This window comes from Vidua macroura, chromosome 4 (genome assembly GCF_024509145.1).
Source record: "Vidua macroura isolate BioBank_ID:100142 chromosome 4, ASM2450914v1, whole genome shotgun sequence".
NCBI classification, from domain to species: domain Eukaryota; kingdom Metazoa; phylum Chordata; class Aves; order Passeriformes; family Viduidae; genus Vidua; species Vidua macroura.
In genome coordinates, this window is record NC_071574.1 from 48,520,836 (window position 1) to 48,546,438 (window position 25,603).

The 25,603-nt window shown below is 39.6% G+C and overlaps 1 protein-coding gene across 6 annotated transcripts in view; it reads left to right on the forward strand.

Annotated features, from left to right (window-relative positions):
• Window positions 1-13,643: 13,643 nt before the first annotated feature.
• Window positions 13,644-25,603, forward strand: part of GABRA4 (gamma-aminobutyric acid type A receptor subunit alpha4) — a 41,968-nt gene continuing 30,008 nt past the window's right edge. For all 6 annotated transcript variants that reach the window (XR_008436832.1, XM_053976041.1, XM_053976042.1 and 3 more), the window contains exons 1-3: window positions 13,644-13,887; window positions 13,996-14,114; window positions 23,215-23,282. Coding sequence is in view for 5 of the 6 variants with exons in the window: in XM_053976041.1 (XP_053832016.1) it covers window positions 13,805-13,887; window positions 13,996-14,114; window positions 23,215-23,282 (270 nt within the window). In the remaining variant the exon portion in view is untranslated. The remainder of the gene's footprint in view (window positions 13,888-13,995; window positions 14,115-23,214; window positions 23,283-25,603) is intronic.

Below are 25,603 nucleotides of genomic sequence, written 5' to 3' on the forward strand. Positions count from 1 at the left end.
AAGTGCATATCATACAAATATAATGTCCTGCTCAGATAATGTTGTCTAGTTTAGAAAAAAAACAAGAACTCTGAAAAAGAGGGAAATTTTGAAATGCTTTCTGTGTTCTTCTAGATAAGCTCTGTAGGCAGGAAGACTACAAGTTTTAAAAAATAAAGGGGGGAAAAAAGCAAAAATGATGACTATGCAATCTCTCTCTAGTGATATTTTGTGCCTTCTTAAAAGTAGAATGAAAGTAGGTGTCTCTGTGCTTCTGCTCCAAACAAATGGGGAGCTGTGCCCCTCATACTGTAGACTTTGTATGTGGAGGTGGTGACTGAAAATGTTAATATTTGTGATACTGACAGGTTTTGAGAAATTGCAAATAGGGACTTGCAGACTCAGGATACTCCTAATCTGTGTCCAGTTGGAACTGCTGTGTGGATTTTTCATACTACATATACAGCTGAAAGAAAAATGAGAATTAGGATGGGTACACATTTTATTTTTTTACTTGGCACTGAGCAGGCAACGTTTTGCAGTAATTATATCAATAATATTAATTTCAAATTTTAAATCAATTTTTTTAACAATTAAGATGAATGGTTGGGTTTGAAAACTAATAATTGAAACCTTGGAATTGTGAAATGACTACCTGTGCAGGTAAAAAATAAATCTCGTTCATATTTATACATAAAGAGGCAGGTCACTTATTTCATCTGCTTAGTGATAGCGCTATTGTTGTTTTGTACCTACAGCAATCCCTTGAGTCAAATAAAGCGTGTGAGCCATCTTCTCAAATGACAGAAAACTGCAAGCTGGAAGTACTTTTTGTGTGCCTTGGGGATTTCAGTGCAGCAGCAAAGCTGTGCAGACAGTCAACAAGAGCTGAGGACTGCCATGCTGAACTTGTGCTTTATCCTGGGATCTGTAGGCAGTGTGATACTGCTACACACTGAGGAGATCACCTCACTCTCACACCTATTTCCCTTTCCTTTGGGTCTCTCAGCAAGCCCTCACTCTTATCTCAGGAAAGGAAAAGTTTCCTCTTTGTGCTCCATTTTCCTCCCTCTTTTTATGCCCTGTAAAGATCAATTAAGTTCTTTCTAGTGGACGTTCTACTTTGTTTTAATGGACTGTAAAATGCTTAGGACAGTTCTTTTACGGAATTAATAGTAAATATCAAAACTGTGAATCAAAGTTACTCACTTTCAATAGTCAAAATGAGAAGACAACATATGAGCGATAGGATTTTGTCCTGTAATAACTATCGCCAGTGAGGCGCCAGTAATTTAGTGAGTCTTTAATCATGTCAGCTAAACATCTGTACTACTCATTTGAAACCCCTTTTTAGACTTCCAGCTTTTTGTCTAGACCCCCATTCAACATCCATTCTTAACATTACAGAATTTGCTTCCTCTCAAGATGCATGCCCAGCACTGCATCCCTAATGACAGAAAATCCTATAGCAGTACATTTCCTTTGCCCTCCCTCCTCACCACCTATGGGAAGCAACCTTGCTTCCAAGTCCTTCATCCCATGTGTGAAAGATTCAGAAGCTCCTTCAGCCTCTGATTCTGGCTCAAGAGAAATAGTAGGGGCTAAAGATTAAGGTCTTTGTGTCAGTTGCTATAGAGATTATCAAAAAAGACAATTTTAGTTTCAGAGAACAAACCATTCAGGGTAAGTAAGGAAGACAAACCACAAGTGTTCAGACAGACATGAAGAAGGTGAAGGCAGTCTATATGCATTTATATAGTTTTAATGGACATATTAACTATGAGGAGCCATTCATCTCAAGTGTTGTTGGAAAAAGGAAGGCAGTTGATGGCAGCACTGCAGAAGCTGGTTTTAAGGAGGTATTTAGAGAACAGAGACATACAAAGTATGATATTTTTTTGATTTCTCTTTAAAGGTACTTCAGATGCTTCCTTTTATACAGCTCCTAAAAGCTGAGTTTTTTCAGTAGTGGCAGTCTGTCAGAAGCAGGACAGAAAGAGTTAACACCTGATGTTTTATCCTGGAGAAATTGAGCACATGTATAGTATACCTTTTGATTACAAGCAGCTCCCTTGGTTTTAAGATGCTGATGTATACTGTGGCAAGGTGCTTATACCTTTGTAGGATTGAGAACTTTGCTTCTATGCTATTTAGGCCTGCTCCTGTCTTGATTTGTTCAGGGTTTTTATTTTTTTTTTAATTATTTTTTTAGCCTAATAATCAAAACACTATTAGTTGAATGGCTCAAAACTTATTTTTCTGATAAATGGATTAATTTTACCCAGTTTTGCCTTTTCATTGTTTTCTGAAGCAACTCACTGCCAATCCCTACTAAAATTATCAGGTTATGAATAGTATTCTCATACTCACAAGCATTTTACCACACAGAGCCACTAGAATGCAATGTGTCTCTTTCTCCTATTTCAGTGATGTGATGCACTCACTACAAACACTTGTGAATGTGAGTCATGTAAATAAAAGCCTAGCTTGTTTTCTTCTAGCAACAAGGAGATAGAATGGCTGAATTTAGTCACATATGCAATTTCTCTGGAGATATCTCCATACTTGTGTAGCTCAGAGAGTTATTTTCTCAGGAAGAACTAAGTAAAAACTGGATTAAAATTAAACTTTCTTCACGAAAATTCAAAACATTTTTGCATTTTATACTCTCAAGAAGTTTTGAATTAAAAAATACTCCTAAGCAACCTGATCTATCTTTGAGGTTAATGCATCTCAGAGAAGAAAGTGAGCTTGGCTCTGCAGTTGAGCAGGAGATAGGCTACTCAGCTTCCCCTTTCAATTTCAAGTATTTTGTGATCTTGTGGACTTAAAGGGTGGTAACATTGCTTTCTGTCTCTACTTCTGGTTTATAATTCTTCCATAGAAATGGTAGTTCCAGTTCCTTTTTAATCTCCAGTAGCCTCTGCTTATTTGTTGTATTATGTTGCTGAGAAGATTGAAGATCCTGGCTAGTTGTTCCTCAAAACTAGTTTTACATTAGAAGTTTTGGGGTTTTGACTTAAATTTTTGATTTGTGATGAAAACTGGTGCTGAACGCAGACCTTTTCTATCGGCCATCACTTCCAGTTTTAAAATGAATCTACCAAAAGTATTCTTAGAGCACGGAAGACCCAGACTCCAAATCACATACTCTTCAAGCAGCCAAGTTCAGTAAGAAGGGAAACAGACATTTTGGTTGAGATTTTATAGTACTTGTTTTTTAACAATATATAGGTTTTGCCTGTATATGTTAAAACCCTAAAAAGGAAAAGCTAGAGCAGAGCCAAGAATGGGCATCACAAACAGAAACAGTTCTTTATCTTGCTGTTGCTCCTGCCTCATGAAAGGTAGGCATTTTATATTTCCACTCATTATCAAGGTTGTCTGCTGCTTCCAAAGATGGAGGTCACAATATGAAAAATTTGCATTGTATTTCAATAATATGTTTACAAATATGTCACCTCTCACATTTAAGAGTGAGTTTCATGGAAAGAGCAAAATATAAAAATAAAACCTGCCAGACTGAAAACTTGCAAGCTGTTTTCTTTGATGATGGAAAATTCCCCTGGAATTCTGTTGTCAATTTACAGCCATGAAAATGACAGCATTAGGTACCACCACGCATAGTCATACCTACGCTAGGAGAAAACAAAGTGGGCATGACTTTAACAAATGCAATAGTCCTACACACCAGCTGCTTGCACACTCCTTTCTTGTCTCAGGAGCACATTTGAAGAGTGAGACAGATGCTTCTGGCTTGCTGAAATAAAGAGCACGTGTGAATCTCTTCTGCTGGGAGTCACTGTCATCAGGAAAGTGTAAGACAACAAGTAATTTTACTTATCTCTATAAGTGATGTAGGGGTGCAGGTCTAAAATCCATGATTTATATATGTCATGTGGGCTGGCAGCAGTCACTGGAAGTAGTCCATATACTGAGAAATGGATTACACCCTGTCATTTTAGCTGCTTTTAGCTAGTTGAAAGAGATCCTTAAAATAAAGGCTAAAATAAGTGCGAAGTTAAGAATTTGAAGAAAAAAAGAAATTGAACACAAAGACAGAACTGGTAAAGATGTTCTTCAGCCAGATCACAGAATTGGGATGCTTTAGGTTTTTTTAGCCCCTGTTGGTATCTCTTCCCACTGCAGTGGTGGGCACAAGGGCACAAGGATGCTCCCATGGATAACTGCTCTGAGAAGAGGTGTTCAGGAGGGATGGTTCAAGAGCACAGGGTATTGCTTTATTCACTGTTCATACACTTTGGAACAGACTGAACTTTTTATGGCTGCCTTCAAACCCAGCTCAGAGGGTAAAACCATTGTGACTTCTCTTTTAGAGCAATCAGCAGCATGTTAAAGCTCAGGAAGCAGTAAAAAGTGAGATAAGGGATGCAGGGACATCCCCTTGTTCCCTTGAGCTTCTCTTGAGCAGCATCAAGCATTTGTGTGATGTCAATATTAGCTTCAGACAGTTTTTAGTACCGTTTTGGGGCAGAAGTGAATAGAGGCTGAAAAATTTGGTTTTGTGTGCAGAAGAGGCCAAAAGAACAAATATCAATATATTAATATTTTGGAAACCTTTCTCATCTTTTCCTACTGTAAGGTTTGGTTTTGAAATCCTTCACATGAGTTGACTTCTCATATTCTCAACCTCTTTGTTGTGTCTTCCTTTGTCTTACTAAGTGTCTCCTTAAGTGACTTGTTCTTTAATTCAGTGTTTCTCTCCCTTCACCTGGTGTATTAAGGCTCAATTTTTACTTCAGCTCTGGACATTGTCAATGTTTTAATTTCAGAAAATCTGCAAAATATGTTTCAGTGAGAGGTGCTAGGCCATGTGAGTGGCAGACAAGCCAAATTCCTCCCCCCCCCTTTTAAAAAGCAAAATGTTGCCTGCCTGTAGTCAGAAAGGGAACTGAAGAATTATAAAATTTTTATAAGAGGATTAAACTGCATTAATGAGGCTATAAGAAAACAAAGCATTTTAAATATAGAGAAAAACCCAACACTATAGTAAATAAGGAACTCAGAATGAAAAACGCTATCTTGTTCTGATCCAGAATCACCCGCATGAGTGACAGGGTTTTTGTTTACTTCAGTGAGTTTTGGAGCAGGACTTAAATGACCCTAGAATCTAAACCATATATAAGTGAGGGTAGATTTTTACTTCTTGGGTAAGGAAAATATCATGTATAGCTTTGGGTTAATAAGACAGCAAGGGCACCTTATCCATCCTCTTAAAAATATTCATCTTGTGAAGTCTGCCTCCTGGAATTGTATCTGTTAAATATTCAGCTTCCTTTTTGTCCCTTGGATTTTTCACCATCAACAGTGGAAGTCTTAATTTCTCATGTCTGCATGGGCTAAGAGGTGAGGGAGGTGATGGTGGAAGCCTGCTCACGAAGACAGGGTATTTCTCAGATATGATTAATTTTATGTACTCTCATATCTGTGTCCAGCAGAGAAATATTTAGAAAGCTGATTATGTATTAAACATCTGAAATGAGACACAAAGTTGACAAAATGTATAAACTACTAAGGACATGGGTATTGGTTAAATACTGACCTATTTGGTAATAATACTGAGTATTTCTATAAGTTTTTAATTCCCTGTGTGCATTTGAACTTATTAATGCCTTCAAATATCCCTACAATATATGGGAGTCTTTGCTAAAATTTGAAGAACAGGAAATTCAGATATGGAGGTGTGGGGATTAAAATTTTAAATGCTGATTTGGGTATTCACCTCCACAAGGTCTGTGTCAGTCTTATGTATAAATTGATGCACATAAACTGAGCTACACTTGTTAGAAGATTTGGCCTAAATGACTTATCCAAGGTCACATAATTCAATAGCAGAGCTGAGAAAGGATCTGAAGAGTGCATCTTTAAAGGTAAAAAGCAACTGAGGTATGATACTATTTCTGTTTTTAAGTGCATTATGCCCTGTGAATTTTATAATTATAATAATGATCTTATTTCATGCTGTTCTTGAAAAATTCAATTTAGTACCTAAGACATGAAATGCTGCAGCTGCACTGGATCAACCCCATGGTGTACACAAACTAGCACACCCTGTGACTGTGTCCAGGAGTTTATATTGGTACTGTTGCAAACTACTTAGAGCAGACTTGTCACTGCACATCAATAACCTATTGATTCATACACTTAGCAAAAGGGTGTTGCACTTTGTCAATTATTGTACTTCTTTCACTCTCTATAGGAGCAGACTACCCTCCCTTCATAAGAAATACTCAAAGAATAAGAAATACTCCAGGAAGATTGAAAAGGGGGAGGAACTTCTCAGAGGCCCTGGACCTACCTGGTCTAACTTCGAGGCTGACTGTGCTTTGAGAAGTTTGGACCAATGACTTCTAAAAGTAATTTCCAAGCTGAATTACACTGCAATTTCCCTTTGTGTGGGAATCATTGTGTGGGAAGAGGTAGAGACTATACAATGGATAGATACAGAGACTATTGACTCTGCAAGAGGTGAGCTAGCTCCTGTAGAATGGGATTAGAACCCTCTTGCTTACCACTGAGGACATGGCCCCCTGCTAAGCTACCACTGTAAAATACCTCTCTGGGTGAGTAGTGAAGATCTGAGAACTAGTTATGGAAAGTGGCTAACAAATATCTTGTCAAATGGGCTTAGCTGCCACTGCTGTAAGCAGGAGGGAACAGCACACTGTGCTTCCCAAACAGTTCTCAGCTCCTTGCAAAAGATACTCAGGTACACCTCAAAATACTTGAGAGAAGTACTTCTTAACTTTTTCTCTTTCCTACCTGCTCATCTTTACCGTGTTTTCTTTGCCTGATGCCTTTGTATTGAAGCCTATAAGACAGAACGACCCCTCCTGTGCTGCCCACTGCTGCTACTTTCCTTTCCTTTCTGAGGATATGAAATTTTTCCTCAGTAACTTTGAGCTGTGAGTAATGCCACTCCATGCAACAACCACCAGATGGTAATGAAGAGCAGACTAGTGTGTCTTTTGTAGATTTAGTGTATTGCCACAATGGCAAATTTTGCTTTTACTAGCAGAACTTACAAGTCTAAACACCAATTTGATCAGCTGTTTACCTCTGGGCCAGTCTGCTTGGCAGCTCTATTTGTATTATCCCCCCAATCATTCTGTTTGCTTTTATATTAAAATATGTGAAAGGGGATATTCTCTACCTAATGCTGATATTATTATTTAGTAAAAAAATGCTCTCATTATAAGGAGGGTTGACTATGTATGGTGTACCACTATAAAAGCTATCTCTTGTAAAAAGGTAGATGCAGAACACCTTTCAGTGACTGTATTCCTTACTTCTTCTGCTGCCATTATATTTCTCTAAATGTTATGAAGGACAAACCTCTTTCAAGAAAAAGGAAAGTCTGTTACTGTGCATGTTTGACGTCAGCAAAGTGTTGAGAGATGAACCAAACCAAAGTTATTAGGTGAAAATCATTGTCAGTGAAGAGGTGGTGTTTAGCACAGCTCTCCAACCCCCCAGCATCGCAACATGAGGGAAGAGCAGCATCAAAAGAGCCTCTTAAGTACTGCTAGTACTTTTGAGAACCAGAAGTCAGCCCCATAGGGCTCATGAGATTCAGAAACTTCAGTTTTACTTACCTGCCTGCAGGATTTTGGGTTCTTTATGCAGTACTTGTGGATACAAGTAGTCAAATTTTCATGTAGGTTAAATTTTCATGTTTTTCCTGGCAGAGACTTTGCAACTCTTTCCTTTCCTCCTTTTAAAGATAAATGAGTCTCCTCCTCCTTTGGTACAAGCCAGGCACCAGGAAGGCAGGAAGAAAATCACTAAAGCTGTTGCCAATGGCTTCTCTGTGAGTCAAGGACCAGGCCTGTGGCTTCCATGGAATATTTAAGTCATTCCCTAGGTATCTGCCCATGACTCATATACTTCTGGGATTAGTAGACGTGTAATGACTGGGAACAATGAAATCTTCCAGGAAGGCAGTTTGTTGGTGCATCTTCTCTCTTGTTCCTTCTGGGAGCAGTTGCCAGCAGCAGGATGCAGCTGTCTTGAAACCAGTAGGCAGAGCAGCAGGCTCTGCCTGAAAGCAAGAATCCAGCCTTCCTCCCCTCTTCTTCTGAGCTATGGCAGCTCCCACAAACTTCCCCTGCCTCAGCCCCCTGCCCCTCTCTGCCCTGCCTGTTGCTTCTGAGTGCTGCAGAAAGTATGCAACTGCTGCTCGTGGCAACCAAAATTTTTTGGCACATTTTGTATTAAACATGGGGACCCTGACAGGGAAAGGCAGGATACAGGGCAGTGGCTTCCCAGATTCCTCCACAACCTTGGCTGCCATGTTCTTCACCTCAATGAAAGAGAGACAGATATGTATTGCTTTTAGGAAAATCTGCATTTCCTCCTGTATGAAGAGGGTTTTCTTATCTTGTTTTTCTGGGGATGCCCATTTTAGAGACAGAAATCAGGAGATCTCCTTGATTCCCCACTTTGCCACTGAGGACATGACTACAACTTGTCCTGATGGCCCTGGCTGCAGATATGACATGGGTCAGTGACGTGCCAAATTATATGAGTGTGTGTGCCAGGAAAGTATTGGGGTCAGATGAGAAAGAAGAGATGAAGGCACATGAATCCTCTAGTGCTTTCTTGGTGACAACACTTTTTGCCCCAAATTGCAGTTCCTGCAGTGAATGCTTCCACAAACACATTTCCATTGCAGTGTGCAGAGTAGAGGTCCCCTTAAATATGACGCTCACAGTTTACCTCCTTAAACATCCATGTGTCAATCACTATAATCCATATAAATCTTCCTGCAATCAGTAATAGCAATATATGCATATATATATATACATACATATATATATATATATATATATATGTATATATTTGGTACACAAAGGATTTTCTAGTCTTATTCCAAGCAATCAAGGACATATGTGTTAAAATAACCATGGTACTGTAGAGCAGTCTTGTAAATACCATATGTCAGAGGAAAAAATACACAGCTAAATGCATGTCGGCATCAGCTCCTGCAGTTTCGTAGGAGTTCTGGCCATGGAAGTGAAGCAAAGCTGGACCAGCTGGAGGTTCAGTTTTACATAGAGCTTATGCTGTGCTCTGAAAAGACAAGAAAACTGACCTGGGACACAGCAGACTGAATTAAGCTCCTGTTCTGCTGCAAATTTCTTATATTGGAAGCAGTTACATTTCATACATTGTGTTGCATTGCCACTTAAGCTTTCTGTAGCTCTATTCCCAGCAAAACAGAAATAACAGTACTTTCTTGTATCCAGTCTTTACTCAGTCCTGTTTATCTAGACTGTAAGTTCTTTAGAGAGGTAAGTGCATAGGTAAAAACTTTGTGATCAGAGATGGAAGTAGGAACCTGGAAAGAAAACTTCTAGAACTACATCAGGAAAGGGAACTACAGGGATAGCTGGAACTGGGAGAAGAGCCAGAAAGAGATTATTCATCTATCTTACTGTTCCCAGAGCAGAACTTAAGTTCAATCAATAGACCCAAAATCTACATTTCTTAAACATAAGTACATCACTAGAGGTGCAGTCAAGGCCCACAGTGTCCTAGTATCTCCCCTGACTGAAAACTATTCGCTGAACAGGTAGTAGAGACTTTCCCTGAACTCCAGATAAAAGTTTTGATAAAGCCAAGGTATGTAGGTTTCCATGATCTCTTTAATCAGTGTGGATGTTGGAGAAGAAGGGAATGAAAGACACTTTAGTTAGTACAGTAAAGGTATCCATGTCTTTTCTTGCCAAAAAGGGAATCAGGGTATGCATTTTCCAAAGAATGGATACTCAACCCCTGATTTTTTAAAAAGGATATATGTGAAGAGAAGTTGCTTGTTCAAGACTGTAAGAAACTCTACTGATATGGATAGAAACTTAAAAACCCAAGAAATCAATTACTTACCTATTTAGGTAAAGAAACATTGAGATACTTGGCTGTGATCCCAGTTTTATCTTCTTTGACTTAGAGGTTTTTAACTATGCAACTTATAGCTGGGCATTAAAGATTTTCACAGCCTTTTTAATCTTAGCTTGTCTGTCTTCATGGATTTGATACCAATACTAAATCAGGTAAAAATCAGCTGAATAATTAAATCTGCTGGGGGAAAGGATGGAACCTATGATTTACCTACATAACCTGTAGTGTTGATAGAGCCTGTGGTTTACAAAGGTGGGGGTGGGGGGAAGCAAAACCAAAAAGTATGAACCCTGTAAAGGTTAGATAATGACTAACAAGAAAATAACTGACTTACCTTTTCTTTCCACTTAATCTGATGGTAAAGTAGAAATGGGAAGAGTGATGAGAAAATCTGCTTTGTGTTTTAACAAATAAAAAATGGTTAAGCTATACTTGATATCCATAGCTTTGGATAAACCTGCTTTTGAGGCTTAGCCAGAATGTCTGTTTCATCAAAAATCATTAGTAGGATACATCAGTAGAGGGACAGAAAAAAAAATTCTATTTAAAAAATTCAAGTGCTTTCTGAGCATATGGAGACTGGCAAAAATAGTCCCCTTCTTACAATAGTCCCCGATGGGTGAGATTTCTTCAGAGAAATCTTGGAAGAATTGGTGGTAAAAGCTGGAGAAGCTAGGAAAATGCTGAATTCAGCAAACACTTTTGGTGACCATCAATTCAGCCTGTGACCATTAAATCCTTCTTGGAGTCATCAAGTTATTTTAGAGAGATGATATAACCCAGATATTCTGTGAAGAGATCAAAGACCATTTGAAGCAGTACTTTTCAAAACAGCATGCATCTGCTGATGACAAAGAAGAACCTCTGGAGTTTCTGTGTGTCTATGCTACAAATACATTACCAAAAAATCCCCTAGAATAGCTCTTAAGTCGTAATTCAGAAAACACTGAAATTTAGCAGGGCAATGCATGTATCAGAAGCAATAAACAAATACTCAGAGGTGCTATGTGGCTTACAAAACTGTTTACTGTTATTTTGAACTACTTTAAGTTTACTTCAAGTCTAGTTTTGTAAACTCTTCATCAATCTGATGATACAGTTGATACCAAAATGATACAGTTTTTCAGATATCAAGGACAACAGTCTGGTTTTGGTATTAATCTTACGGATTTCTTGATAATCATTCCTGTATTTAAGGGAGATATTAGCAACTCATAAATTTGAGATGTGATATAATTAATTTTCTAGGTTTAGAGAAAGTGAATTTTCATTTTGTTTTAGCACTTGTAGGGAGTGAATGCGCTCATGTGGCACCCAGATACTGCATCAATACAACCCGGGCAGGCTTGGTGTGACAGGAGGGTACTATGTCGACATTTTCTTAGAGAAAACAACATGGCCATCTTTTTAGAAGTCATGAGTATTTCTTGTCCTCGCATGGCATGTCCACAAATCTTGTAACCTTGTTACTTTTACTGAATGTTACTTCAGTTACCTCACTGAAGTACCTGTACTGAAGAGACAAAAGGTATCAATAATATTGTTCTTTGTTCTGAAGCACTTGGAAATCATTGAAAGACCAGCTCAGTTCCTAGAATTGATGAAATTTCTTTGATTTCTAGCTGTAGCAGAACTACTGACTCCAGGCATGGATTTGAGAGGGGGTTGTGTGATAGCATTTCCCACGATGTTCATGTGGTGAGAGCATTACTGGTGAATACCACTCGACTTTTCTGTTTCAGCTCATGCAGGTGTCTATACATATCCAGAAGGTATTAAAACAATCTAAACCCCAAGGGTATCCCTAGCTCTGCCTGGGTGTTTGTTTTCTTCCTCAGCAGCTGCAGTAAGTGACAGTGCCATAGAGCCACGTTTTGCTCCAAGTTTATGACTAGCCAGCAGGATTCTGCCCAGTTCTCAATTACCCTCCATTGCCCTCACTTTAATTTTTTGAGTTTCACTTCTGTCAGCAAAATTTAACTGAGGTATCCCTATGTAAGATAATCTCACTAGGAAATATTTTTAATATTCTGTAATAAGGGTCTACTTTTTATTTCAGGGGAGAAAAACTCGACACTCTCTTTACTGGAGGCGAGTTCTCAGTATCCCCTGGCATAGTCCATGCTAGGGCAGAAGATTGATCCAGAGAAACAAATCACAACACTTTACAGAGGATCCTAAGTGGCTGATTAACCCAGAGAAATCTATCTGACTCTGGTGAAATTAGACTTCTGAAGAGCTGTGCATCCATCCCTCTGTTGTTCCTGATCAGATTGCTAATGGAGACAGAGCAGTGGACTCTGTCTGTTGTGCTGGTTTTCACCTGTGTGTGGAGTTAAATAGAGCCTCATCACAAGAGCTGAAGTGACCTTGGTGTGACATCCTACCGTCTGTGTTGTCCAGGTTTGTAAGTACTGCACAGAGCGTGCATGCCATCCATAGGCAGGCTGCCCCACTCAGTGACGTTTTGGCAGCACATTTGTCATTCCACTAAGGCAGTCAGATCAGGATCTTATAAAGCAGTCAGGAGATGAGGATTCTTGTCAAAATCTCAGGAAGCAGACTAGTAATCTGCAGAGGCCTAAATAGGGCTTTTAAAATTGGAAGCAGAACTGACTGCCTAGACAGAGTTTTTTTGAAAGATAAACAGCGTCAGCAGGCTAAATGGATTTCAAGCACAGCTTTAATTGTTTTTCAAACGAATCAGCAAAGGGCACCCTAGCTGGAGCAAGCTCTGAAGTATAATCAGGAAGATTTCAAGTGTACAGTGGTTTTGAAGATAATCAGGCATTTCAGTGCTAAAAGATACTGCAGTAAGTAATGAAGAAAGACTTTTTACTGTCGGCATTGACAATACTGTAGTCTTTGAGTCAATTACAATACCTGCCCTATGTGCATGATGAATTTCACCACCCTCATTAAAACTGACATGCACACTGATTTTCAAACCTCAACGATTGTCTCTGCAGCACGCTCGATCAGAAGAACAAGTTGTTTATTGCCAATACTTACTGTGTGTGGAACACCCCCATTCTCTTCCTTTCCCCCAGTCTTTCCCCTCCACCCAACCATTCCAATAGCTTGTGACAGACTAACAACACTTCTGAGTGGATTTTACTGTAATTCTTCAGAATCCCTTGGACCTTGCATAATGGAATTTTTTTGGGTCACCAAATCATGTTTCCTAATTATAGGAATGATAAGAAAAGAAAAAAGAAAAAACCCCACCAGATATCATGTGAAACGATTCCCTTATACTGGCTTTTTTTTTTTTTTGCTTTTAGAAACCTGGGATAACCCACTAGCTTCCATCTGTTTTGGGCGCGCTCTGTTTTAACCTTGAAGTCAAAGCTTTCCTTCACCTCCTCTTCCTACCTCTCTCCTGCCAGCCCCTCTCCTACGGGAGCGGAGAGACCCTCCTGCTCCCAAGCCCTCCTCGCTGGGGAATTAATCGCCCCCGCCCGCCCACGCTCTGGGTTTTGTTCCCCTCGCGGGGAGCAGAGGCGATCGGGACGAGCGAAGGCTCCGCCACCGCGGTCACCCCCGCGACGCCCCCGGCCTCCCTTCTCGCACTGTCACCCCGCCACCGCACCGCCACCGGCGGCAGCGGCGGCCGCCGGCCGGGCCGGGAGGGGAGCGCGGGGCGGAGCGCGGGGCCGCGGGCGGGGCGGGGCGGGGGCGGGAGCGGGGGGAGCGGCGGGGACCGCCGCCTGTTGCCCCGAGAGAGTTAACCGTGCGGGGAAACTCGCTCGCCGCTCCTCCGCCCGTGCCGGGCGCTTGGCAACCGGGGCGCCGCGCATGTGGGACCGCCGGGGGCCGCCGCCCCCTCGCCGGGCCCCGCGTCCCCCTCCCCGCCCCGGACAAGGCGTTTAACGTGCCCAGGCGTGAAGTATGGCATGCAAAGATGGTTTCTGCCAAGGAGCCAGCCATCGCCATGTCCTCGGGTCTCTCCATCGCCCTCCTGCACTGCCTGTGCCTGGCGACCTGGTGAGTAGCCCGGCGGCGGCGCCGGGGGACCCGGGCGGCCGGTCCGCTGCCGCTGCTCGCCGCGGGCTCCCGGCGGCTCCGCTCACCCGCTCCCTCTTTGCCTCGCAGTCTCACTGGGCCGCCGGGGCAGATCAAAAAAGAGGAGAAATTGTGGCCGGAGAATTTTACCAGCATCCTGAACAGCCTCCTGGATGGCTATGACAACCGGCTGCGACCGGGATTTGGGGGTACGGTGGCGGCGCGGTGCCGGCGACGGGCGGGGGGTCGTTGGGCTGGGGAGGGGGAGGCAGCGCTCACCGCTCGGACCGACCTGTTCCTGACAGAAAATGTAGAAGTGTGCCCCCACTCTATGCTCCGGGGTCCGAACTCTCCGGGAGGGGCCGGCAGCGAGGCAGCGGCTGGCCCGAAAGCCCGGGGGGTGCTGCGCAGTCCCGGCCGTGGGGGCCCCGCTGGGGCGGTCCCGGGCTCAGCCCCCGCTTTGCTGCTCTGCCCACATCCCGGGCTCGGGCTGCTGCTGCTCCGCTGGAGGAAAAATAAGCACTGAAGCCGGTGTGCGTTGGCTTGGTGGGGATGGAGTGACCTGTCTAACACCCAGATGCTTCTCATTCTTGGCAGGTTTTGACCCGTAAATGCCGCGATGGGGTCCTAATAGAAACAAGTGCACTTTTACCAGCCTAGGAGATTGGGTCTGATGGATTCTGTTCCCCTAGTTAGGGAAAATCAGAGCTCAGGTGCCAGTTCTTTACCACAGTTGCTGAAATTCCAGCTCTGATTTAGAAGTAGTAGACTTAATTGCTGTATAGGAATTAGACGTGGAGGGGCTTCAAATTTGCCTTCACCTGTGTTCTGTTTGTGGGGGTTTTCCTTTCTTTCTCTCTTCCTTTCCCCAGGCTGTTAAGATGCAGTTTTGTGATGCTGAAGAAGTAGCCAAGCTTGCTGTTCTCTATGATTTTGATGTTTTTGTGTAGGGACTTGGAACAAAAAATCATTAAGATCCAGGCAAAATAAAAGTTTATTTTGGAATCTGGAATGAAGATATTAAAAATGCAAATTTGAAAGTAAAAATAATATAAAAATATTTATAAATAAATGCTATAGACCTTTTTATGATGCTCAAAGCTGTAACAAGGTTTTTATAGGCTGCTTCCAATACAGGATTGAATGAGATCCTTGCGTAGGTTTATGTTGCAAAATACTTTCTTCCTCCTCTGAAAGTACCTTCTCCATACATGTGATCCATCCACACTGACATGTATGCCAGCACATTCCCCACATGCCATATGCAGTGCTCTCACACGCATGATCGTGATTGTTAAAGGACAGCACCTGGCGCCCATGGACCACTCTTATTGTTTTGAGTGTGTGGAATAAATGAGGCCTTCTTAAGTTAGCTTACACATTAAGTGAGAAGGAAGCTAAATTTATTAACACCCGGAGGAGTCATTGGGAACTGATAGTCTTTTGCAATTTAGTCTTTGTGGAGAGGTTACAGACACTTCTGCACGCGTACAAGAGATGTGCTAAGCTTGGCATCATTTTAGGTTGAATGCCAACTAATTAGTCATCCAGCAAAGATGCTTTATGAGCATTATCAGATTTCTAAAATTAAACAACTACTAAATGTGTAATATATGGTGATTTTTATTTTAATACAGTTGTCCTTTGCAGGATGTTTTGCAAGAGTAGGTATTTTTCCCCTGTAAGACTTTCAGCAAAACGCAATCAAGGAGAAAAAGTTCATTGTATCTTCTTGAACTTTCACATTGGCAATATTGAAGTAAAGGAGAGAAGGAGGAAAAAACTCCGATTTCAGCCTGGCGAAAACACCTCTGGGTCAATATTTCACAAAATGGATGTTATTTTGCTTCTTCCTTCCTCATAACCATCTCTGTGGTTAACATTTAACCACTCATCTTTGAGTTTTGAACTTTTAAGTAAAACATGGGGGAAAAATGCTTTGGTTTTAAAAGTGATGCTTGCCTCCTCCCTAGCTCCTTACAGTGAAAATTATCTACACTTCATTTGAGAAGAACAACTTTGGATTAAAAAAAATCAAACAACAAAACCAACCAAAGAAAGAAATTTCTGTAATTGATCAGATTTCACGTTTTGACATTGCTCAGAGTAATAACTACAGACTATTTATTGAAATAGAGAATATCAAAATCAACTTTTACCTATATTTCGGGGCTTTTTCCTGATAAGATTTATCAGAAGTGGGATTTGTAGCTGGAAAGTGGGTCACTCACTAGTTTATAGCATTGGAAACATTATGTCAGAGGGGATGAGAATATTTAGAGATGGAAAGTATAGTGTGTTTTAGTAATGTTAAAGTTACATCACTTTATGATGAACAGCAGAATACTTATTTTTATTTTCTTCTTGAAGCTTATTCACCATCTAGTTTTCACAGGCCTGAAAGGAAACGAAGGTTTTATTTTAAGAACAAAAGGCCTCACAGAGGACTAACTGATGCTCATTTTAAACTTCAAATTGATGAAAATATTTCTAATTCTGGCACAAATTATGTTTAAAATCAGACTCGGGGAGGTAGCCAAATTCTGAATTTTGCTGGCATGTTAGAGCATTACCACAAATAAAAATACATGAAGATAATTCACATGCAGAGCAAAGTAGAAAATGTTTGATTTTGGAAATTTCCTACAACTGGATCAATATTCTCCATACTATCATTAATTTGCACAATTTTTGGTAATTATGGAGGAGAAGTTAAATTGCCTCAGCATGCTTACAAATGTGGATGTGGTCTCCTAGGAGAGTTGTGAACCCCAGTGGAGTATGTGGAAACTTCTCTTGGTGGTACTTATGCATTGACACCTTGCATTATAAGTTCTCTTTATTAAGTTAATTTAATAAACTTAAAAAGTTGCTGTCACCTTACTAGGCACTGTGAGGTTTGGTAGTGTAAAAAACAAAACCAGAAGGGTTTATGTAAATGGTTACTGAAGACCATTTAAGTGAAAGTTCCCATTAAGTTGAGGCAGGGGGAGAATCTAAAGAGAGAAGCAAAGAAATGTCACCTAGAAATTGAATTAAATAAAGCAGAATAGGCAGTTTCATGTAGGAAAGAAAAAAAACCCTGCAACTGCTGTCAGGAAGACTTTAAATGCGTAAGAGTTTTGAATTTGAGTAGATGGAAGGTATTTAGGGACTAATGAGTAAAGTAATGCTGTATGATGTTTGAAAATAGTGTGATGGAAGTGAAGTTAGTTCATTCCCTACCCTGTATGCTCTGTTAGATCATTATCCTGAATTTCAGCATGCAGTTTATAATCCAAGTAGGTTTCCTGGTCAAAAGAACTCTATAAAAACAGTGTTTTTACAGAATCTGCTTGTAGTGTCATTAATTAAAATCATCATCTGCTGGAAAACTTTGAGTGTACTACCAAGGTACTATTTTGATTCAACCATAAAAGTTTGAAGTAGAAGCATTTCTAGCTAAAGCCTGTTTTCAGTTTTCATTTGCTTTTAAAATTTTGTGTATTACATGAAAGTTACACAAGTTGTATTTTCTCTGAAAATCACCTTATTACTTTTCTGGTCATTAGTTTCAAAGTGACAGTAGAAGTCCAAAGTCTTTGAAAGGAGCATTATTCACTTGAGGTAAAAGGCCTGGGTCTGATTTGCCATTTTAAACCCTTGCATGGTGTCAGACTTTACTTGAGTTACTCTTGATATTAGCAAGGGCCTGCAAGATCTGATTCAAACCTGTATTGGATGGTAACTTAAAAAAATGTAATCGTGTCCTTGAAATTTTTATGATACAGTAACTAATCACACTTAAACCTGGACTTAGGGATGTAGGAAGGAATAAGGAGACTGAAAATGATGAGGGTGACAAGACTGTGTGCTGCCACACATCTGCTAATTTTAATGAATTATGCCTTTCAGACAACATCTGATCTCTGGCACCTTGCTTTTAATGGCCAGTTATATGGCCACAAAGAAAGACAGTGGTGTGTGACCTGCCTCCTGCCCAAGGCTCTCAGGTTGGCTGTGGAACCTGTTGCCCACAGCCTGTTGCTGATGTGTTGTGGTGTGGTTGCCCATCAGCTGGTGAAAGCTGGAGCCCTGTCCCTTCCTGAGTTCTGTTCATTTGTGTGAGGTAGAACCTGGCATAAGTTTTGTATCTCACTATCAACTACTGGTGTTAGCTCTGTGGTTTTCTCTTTGGAAATTGCCACATTTGCTGCTGACTCCTGAAGAAAAGGAATAGGACTGTGTTCATCTATTTCCCTTTTTCTTTTCTTCCTTCTTTTGTGTTCTTTCTCATGATCTTGTAACTGTGGAAGTGCAGCTGAGTACTTTGGAGAATTAAATATATTGGCCATTGTCTCCCCGAGGAAGGGTAGGAGAAGGATTCTGTGCCCCTTCAGTCTGTGTTTTGTTCAGCTGATGAACAGCATTTCTGAAGAGTTTCATTTCCTGTCTATGCAGGACTTTAGTCAGAAAATAAACACAGAATATATTTGAAGTGCAAAGGCAATTTTCTCTTTTTAGAGAAAATAAAAATATCTGCATAATTACTTGCTCTTACTAGGAACTCAAGCATACCTTAAAGGTTTCATTGCTCAGCATAATAGATATTATAATTTTTTTTACTATTTTTTTACTATTTAGATTGCAAGTGGACTTGAAGTGAGCATTGAAAAGGGAAGTGGGTCATTTTTTTTTTCCGGCAGTTGTCCATTCTTTCTCAGCTGGTGAAAGTTGATGACTCAAAGCTTAACAGGATATGGTGTTAGATACCTGTAGGTGACAGATTTGAGTTTGGCCTCGGTTAGTAATGCTTGAAGTCATTACCATCTGTCTGTTGTTCAGTGATCTGTATAAAATTAGCTGATATTCTTAGTCCAGTTCTTAGTAGACAGGTGTCCACATCATGAAAACTGGCACCAGTATGAAGCTTATTGGCTGTCTCAGCAGAGATGTTTTGCTGATAAATAGGCAAAGAAACAGTAATCCCCTAATTTCTGGAGGTACACTTTTCCCTTTTCAGGTTCAGACATGCTGATGGATGAACACACATAGAGACAAAGGTTATTGTGTGCTGCTGTGTTTGTTGTATTGTCTTTTGGTAGAGAATGTAGCCCATGTCTTTGAATTCAGCATTAATTTTTTAAAAATGCCCTACCTAGTTCTGGCTTCTGAGCAGAATTCTTACATATAGCTGGTGACCTTAGCTGTTCTTTCTGATGGAATGAAACAAGAGAACATATTTCATTTGATGGGTTTTTTTCCTTTTTTTTTCTCACTTAAAAAATGTCAACCCTATTCAGGCAGCAAGAATTTGGAAAGAGAAAACACCAAATCTTTCACATGTAGTTATATTTTAAAAAAATCTGTAGCAATGACTTTTTTTTTTTTTTTAATGTAGCTGTAGGAACTGATATAATATGATTTTATGTGGTTTGTATATCCTGAGATTGATCTCATAATAGCACCAATAACTGCACAGCATAACTGCACTTTGCACAGACTTGTTTGTTAATGTTTCCGATTAGTTGTGGGACCCTTGATGGCAAAATTTGCAATATACAGAAAGCTTGTGCAGGATTTGAGTGTTTACATACAGCAGGGATCTCTGCAGTGACAGTTGCCTATGGAGACGCAGGGATAATGGAGCCCGAAGTCTTTCACTGGGAGCTGTGCTGCAGTTCAACCCATATGTTGGCATAAAATGCATGGGAGAACTCTCTTGCATTCCTCTTCCCAGGGTTAGGGCCTGGCATCACTTCTTCAGCCCACATGCAACATCTATAACACTGAACTATTCTGGCTTTTTGCAGGGGTTGCTTTTAATCCTGCCTGAGCTTCTTTAAAGTATATTATCTTGCAAGCAGTGATTCAGACGTAACTGTTCCCACTGCAGTGTGTAGGACTCTCCTCCTATTTCATTGACATAAAAATACACACCAGTATGATATAAATAGTTCTTCAGCATTCCTGAAGATTTATGGTGGATAGATACTTTGTGAAGATCCTTTGAGGGGTAAACCCAAATGGTCATATTTAAAGTTAATTTGCCTTCTTACAACTCACTGCATTTTATTGCCAGTAATAGAGTGTTAAGGATTCTAATAGGATCTTCTGCTTGCAGAGCCTGAGTTGATTAAGTGGTGCAACACATTCGTTTTGGAGGGCTGCTTAAATCACCAGTAAAAGTAGGTTAGGTGACTGCAGATCACCTCCTCGTTGACAGGAATTCCCACGATTAATAATAGTTTAAAAAAGAAGCAGCAGCATGACTCACTATTTATACCCCCACTATTGTTACCAGCTATGTTTTCTTCTAGAACAAGAAGAATAAGAGATAAGTATTGGTGTCGCCATAGATACTCCTGGGTTGGCATTAAGTACTGGGATGTGCTAGAAAATCCAAGATTTGTCATTTCACAACTGTTAAGGCCAGTGTAGGTGGAAGATGTGGAGCATGAAAGGGCTGCAATTGGAGAGAAAGCATTAAGGAGATAATCAGCTTCACTGTCTTTGCTCCTACCAGACACTGAACTGTTTGACCAAGGTTTTGGCTGCAAATCAAGGATTTGTATGTCTGTACTAGCTGGATAACTGTTATGATGTTTAAAGTATCTCTAGATCCACATTCATCTGCCATTTTCTAGTGGAATAAAATGTGATTTTCACATCTGTTTTGTCACTCTTCTGCCATCATGTTGGACAAGCAACCAGAAGTATTATGGGGCCACTTTTGTGGCCTCATAATTGTCTGAGAGTTCCTGCTTCCTTCTTTCTCATGGGTCATACTAATGAATATTTGAGAGCAGAATAGCCGTTGCTGAAGAATGAACTCAAACATAGTTTTAGTCTTGTGCTGCTGCTATAATGTTTCTAGTAGCATTATGTCGTAGGCTTGCTGATTTGGAGATTAGCTTCATGATTTTAGCTTTCCCCATCTTTCTGAGAAACTCCAAAAAACAAAGTCGCAAAAGCCTTTCAATGCCTATTGCCCATGAAGCTGTAGTCATCGAATAAAATAAAAGAAATCGGTGTTTGAGGAAAAGCAGCTCATGCCTGTAGGAAAATCTGTCCCTTTGCTCATTTGGTATGTTTGTAAAATTACAGTGTTCTGTGAGCTAAAGAAAAGAGCATACCATCAGAGGAAAAACACTTAAAGGTCTGGAGTTTATTTAAGGGCTATTCCTATTTAGTTTCTTAGAACTAACAAGTAAAGCAGTTTCTGAAAGGAATTCAGGCACTTGTTTCTCTTACTCAGTAAAACGGGATTACTGAATATTGAGCTCAGTTCCTGAAAGGGATTCTTTCAGGAACTGAGTTCAGTATTCAGTATTCTCTTATTATTAAGTAACAAAGACTAATTCCTGTATTTTCTTAGTAAAGCTATGTGGGAAAATGATTTTTTTTTTCACTTCTGTAGAACTGATTGCAGAAATATTTCAAGATCAAATGAAATAGATATTTATGTATTTAAGTCAACCCTGGATAAATTTTAATAGTGTGCTTATGGGAGATCAGTGGTAATTGAATCTCTTCTATTTCTACATGCAAGTATGACTGGGCTATTCTCTCCTGTTTTCTAGCACTGTAGATAAAGGTCTTCACTTCTCATCTCTTGGAGATCTTCTGCTCTCCAGAAATCAATATATTTAGGAAATGTCATTGGACTATGATAGTAAAATGAGTGAGCTAAACACTCATGGATTTCCCTGAATGATGAATGCCTTGGTATTTGTAGAAAAGGGAGCAGCTTCCATTTGGGTAACTTCCATGTCTAGGGAGCAACCCATTGCAAAGCAAATGGCATGGGATGAAACTGGAACTTGGAGGTTGCTTCTTAAAAACCTCTTTGAGGCCTACATGCCAAACTATACAACTTTCCAGGGACCTCTGATCTACCAGCTGTGGTACAGTGGAATTTCTTTAGTTATTTTGAAAAAATGCCCTTCTGTGAAAATTAGCTTCCAGCAAAGTAATCTTTTTGACGCTTAGATGAAAAATTCTTAGCTTTTCTTCTCTAAATAATTGGCAAATTCTGTAGTAAAACAATTTTACATGGTTTTCTTTTTCTTTTTGTTCACAGCTTGAGACTTGTTCTAGGTGCAAGAACTTCAATTTCCCTATTTTCCCATTGCTTACTTCTTTTTTTATCTTTTACCATTTGATTCGAAGTGACATCTGTGAAGACTGATTTTTTAAAAATTTTTTTTTCCTTTCAAGTGGGACATATTCTTTTGCTGCTAACTCTGTTGAGTCTTTTCTCCTTTCATTTTTAGATTGCAAATATTATGATAAAACCAGAATCATCAGACTTGAGCCACTTATCCTTTTTAGTAATTTGAGTTTAGAAACTGGTTGTGAATTTGTAGATCATGCACATTTTTTTCAAACAGAAACTGTTTAGCAAGACCTTCAGTAAATTTCTTTTTTATACTTAGGATGTGAGTTAATTACCTGAATTAAACTGTTAGCTAATGCTTTGATCACAAAATCATCATAATGGCTGATAATGATTAGCAGCTTTCTAGACTATTAAATTGGGAAGAGACCTAAATTTCAGTGAAATTAGTGTGTGTTTTCTTTGCTTTAAGGGGAAATGTACTGAAGAGCGAACACCCATTTAAGATTTCAAGGTAGTAAAGGCAATAATACATTAAAGTGAAACTGCTTTCTCTGGTGGTTGATTTGCCATAGGCAGCTGTGAGAGTGCAAAACCTCTGTTCAGTGCACTGTTTCTGACAGTGTCCTAAGTATCATTGGTTCTTTCAAGACAGACATTGTAGCAGAATGTGGGTCTTGGTTCAAACCCTCAAAGGTACTCAGACCTCCAACTTTTATTTTGGATATTAGTATTAAAGCACTTAAGTACATCTTGGGAAATGGATGCTGTTCTTGATGCTGCAATACTAAATTGCTCAGCACATAGCATGCTAATGTCTGTAGTCCAGTTGTTACGAGTAGGTCCAAATATTAGTAATAAATGCTTTGAGGAATGTGGATTTCCGGGATTCAGTGCTTGTTGTAAAGTAGAATGGTGTTTTTAGTGAGCCTTTTAATTTTTTGGCATCAGTTTTCTTAGCCCTTGAGTCAACATTGGTTTTCTGAATGGGGATTTGCATGGAAATGCTGCTTTTGATTTACTTATGTGGTAAAGGTAATTGAGCAGTGCTTCTTATTTGAGACTTATCTGAATTGACCTCTGTTTGCATTTTGCTCTTGCTCGTCCACAGAACCCTGAAAGCGGTAACTGTTCACACACCAGGATCATTTATGGGAATTATTGACCTGCAAAATTCAAATTTTCTTGCTCACTTCCTTTTCATACATTAGGTCCTGTTACTGAAGTCAAAACAGATATATATGTCACCAGTTTTGGACCTGTTTCTGATGTAGAAATGGTATGTATTTCTGGGATTAAAATGCCATTTCCTTGTTCTGAGAAACCATTAGCTGCAGTAGGAGTGGTTGCTTCATCTGTACTGTTCTGTCAATCATGCAAATTAGGCAAGATTAGTAACAGCTTAATTTACAGGTTATAATTAGATACATAAGGCCTGATTCTGGTCACACTTTCAGTGGGTTTTGGCTGGCTTAAGAAATTCACTTCATAGGATTTAAAACAGATTTTCACAGCACAGAGGCAGAATCCAGCCTTGCAGGGAGTGTATAAGTAAGTCTACGGTGGAGAAACTGTGTAATATTTTTGAAATTGCTTTTCGTTTCTGAAACTTGTGTTATTCTCAGGTGAATAATAATGACATCACTTCAAGAATATTGTTGACATTTTCATTTCTGATGAATGCCCTTTGCTGATCTTTGTGCTCCTTTAAGCATCACTTTCAGCAAATGTTTGTCTGATAATAGTTTTCATAAGTATATACAGAAATTAAATGTCCAAATGACATGCATGAAATAGTAACAGAGGAGAAATATCACATTTGCATGTTCTGTTACTTGTTCCTGAACAACTTTTGCTTTCAAGGTCAAATCCAGCAAAACTCTCATCAACTTCTAAAATACAGTGATGTACCCTTAAATCATACAGCAGTTGATCTTTTTATAGCATACTCAAGAAATCCCATGGAAATAACACAGCCATGTGTGCTGAACTGAACTTCTTCATGGAAAATGCAGTTTCAGGGTAGTAATTTTCTTCCAATATAGTGCTGTTGTTCACTTTGTGTTGCTCCTGACTTAATTCTGTTATGTGGAAAGGTATGTGATAGCAAGGTATTTTTTCAAGAGCTACAGTCGTGACAGCAGCCTCATGGTGAAATGCCTCTTACCTCTTCCTTGGTTATCATGTGCAGGATGATACTTATCAGAGTGACAAGGGGTACAAGAATGTGGTCCCAAGGAAATCTAGTAATATGTGCCTCAAATCTGCAGTGAGGGCTGCATGGCATCTCTCAAGTTTCATTTTCAAGGGAAGTTATTAGTTATATTGGAGCATATATCTAGGCAGAAGTGAAAACATAGACTGAAGATGGGTGAGGAACTTGCAAAAGGAGAGTTTACAGCCATTATTTCCCCTTTCTTCACTGGGGATGATTTAGGAGGCTTTTTAGGGATGCAGGAATTGTTTCTGGAATACTCTTTAGTTAATATATCCATTAGTGACCCCATGTAATTTGAATGTGGCTGCACTCATAACACTTGCTGCAACAGTGACATGTGCTATAGTCTCGGTACAGGGGATGGTCAGAATGTCTTTTTAGTTTCTTTTGTACCCATTTTCATTTTTTAATGAAAATGGTTGAAATCTTATATTACAAAATCTGTGAAGTAGAAGCTAATAACAGAAACAGCTACTTATGAGCTATGAAGTTGCCAGCAAGAATTGACACTAGAGGAGACACTTTTCATGGATTAACTGTAAATCACAGTGGAGGATACAGTTATGGAAAAGAAGACATATAATCCTAAAATCCTAAGATGCATTACACTAGTAGACCTGCCTCCTTGCCAATGCAAATAGATATGGCCTTACAAGTAATTGCAATAGAAATATTATGCAGAAGAATTTGAAATCAAGTCAGAAAACATTGTTTGGCTTAACAACAAAATCAAAACTCTAAGTTAGAAAGTACTTAAAGCCTTCCATGTGACCTTCCATGGTAGCTTTTTTTGTGAAATACTTTAGCTTCCTGAGATGAGAAATGCATTCTTTCATCCATTCATTCACATGTGATTTCTCATGATGTGCCTGTGTCTGCAATTCTGCAGTTTTTTACATGTTTTCTTTGGAGCATCTGAGTGGCTTTTCTGAGGAAGTTAATGGGATAGTTACATACTTCTAAAAAAAATGTAGATATATATGCAAATCTCTATGTAATTTGTGATCTCTGTTTTCTGGGCATGGCAAAAGACGTAGCTTTTCTCAGTTAAAAGCTTACTTTCAATGAGCTGAAGTTAGGTTTTCTTTCCTAACTTTAAAGCGGAACTAATAAGTTGTCCTCGTATTTTCAATTTAGCCAGCAGCAGCTTAACTATGGATATATTTTCTTTAAAAATCTGCTGACAATTCTTGTCAGAGATCATTTTGTTTCCAGTTGTATGCTTGAATTCAAATTCAGTTGCCTGCTTCCTGCAACCTAATTAGGTTAATTATTCCTTAATGATTGAATGTGTAGCAGTTTATTGATATGACTAATGTAAGAAATTAAGCTGCTAAGAAGTACGCAAGACACTTTAATTGGTGGAAAGATGTTTTTGTAGT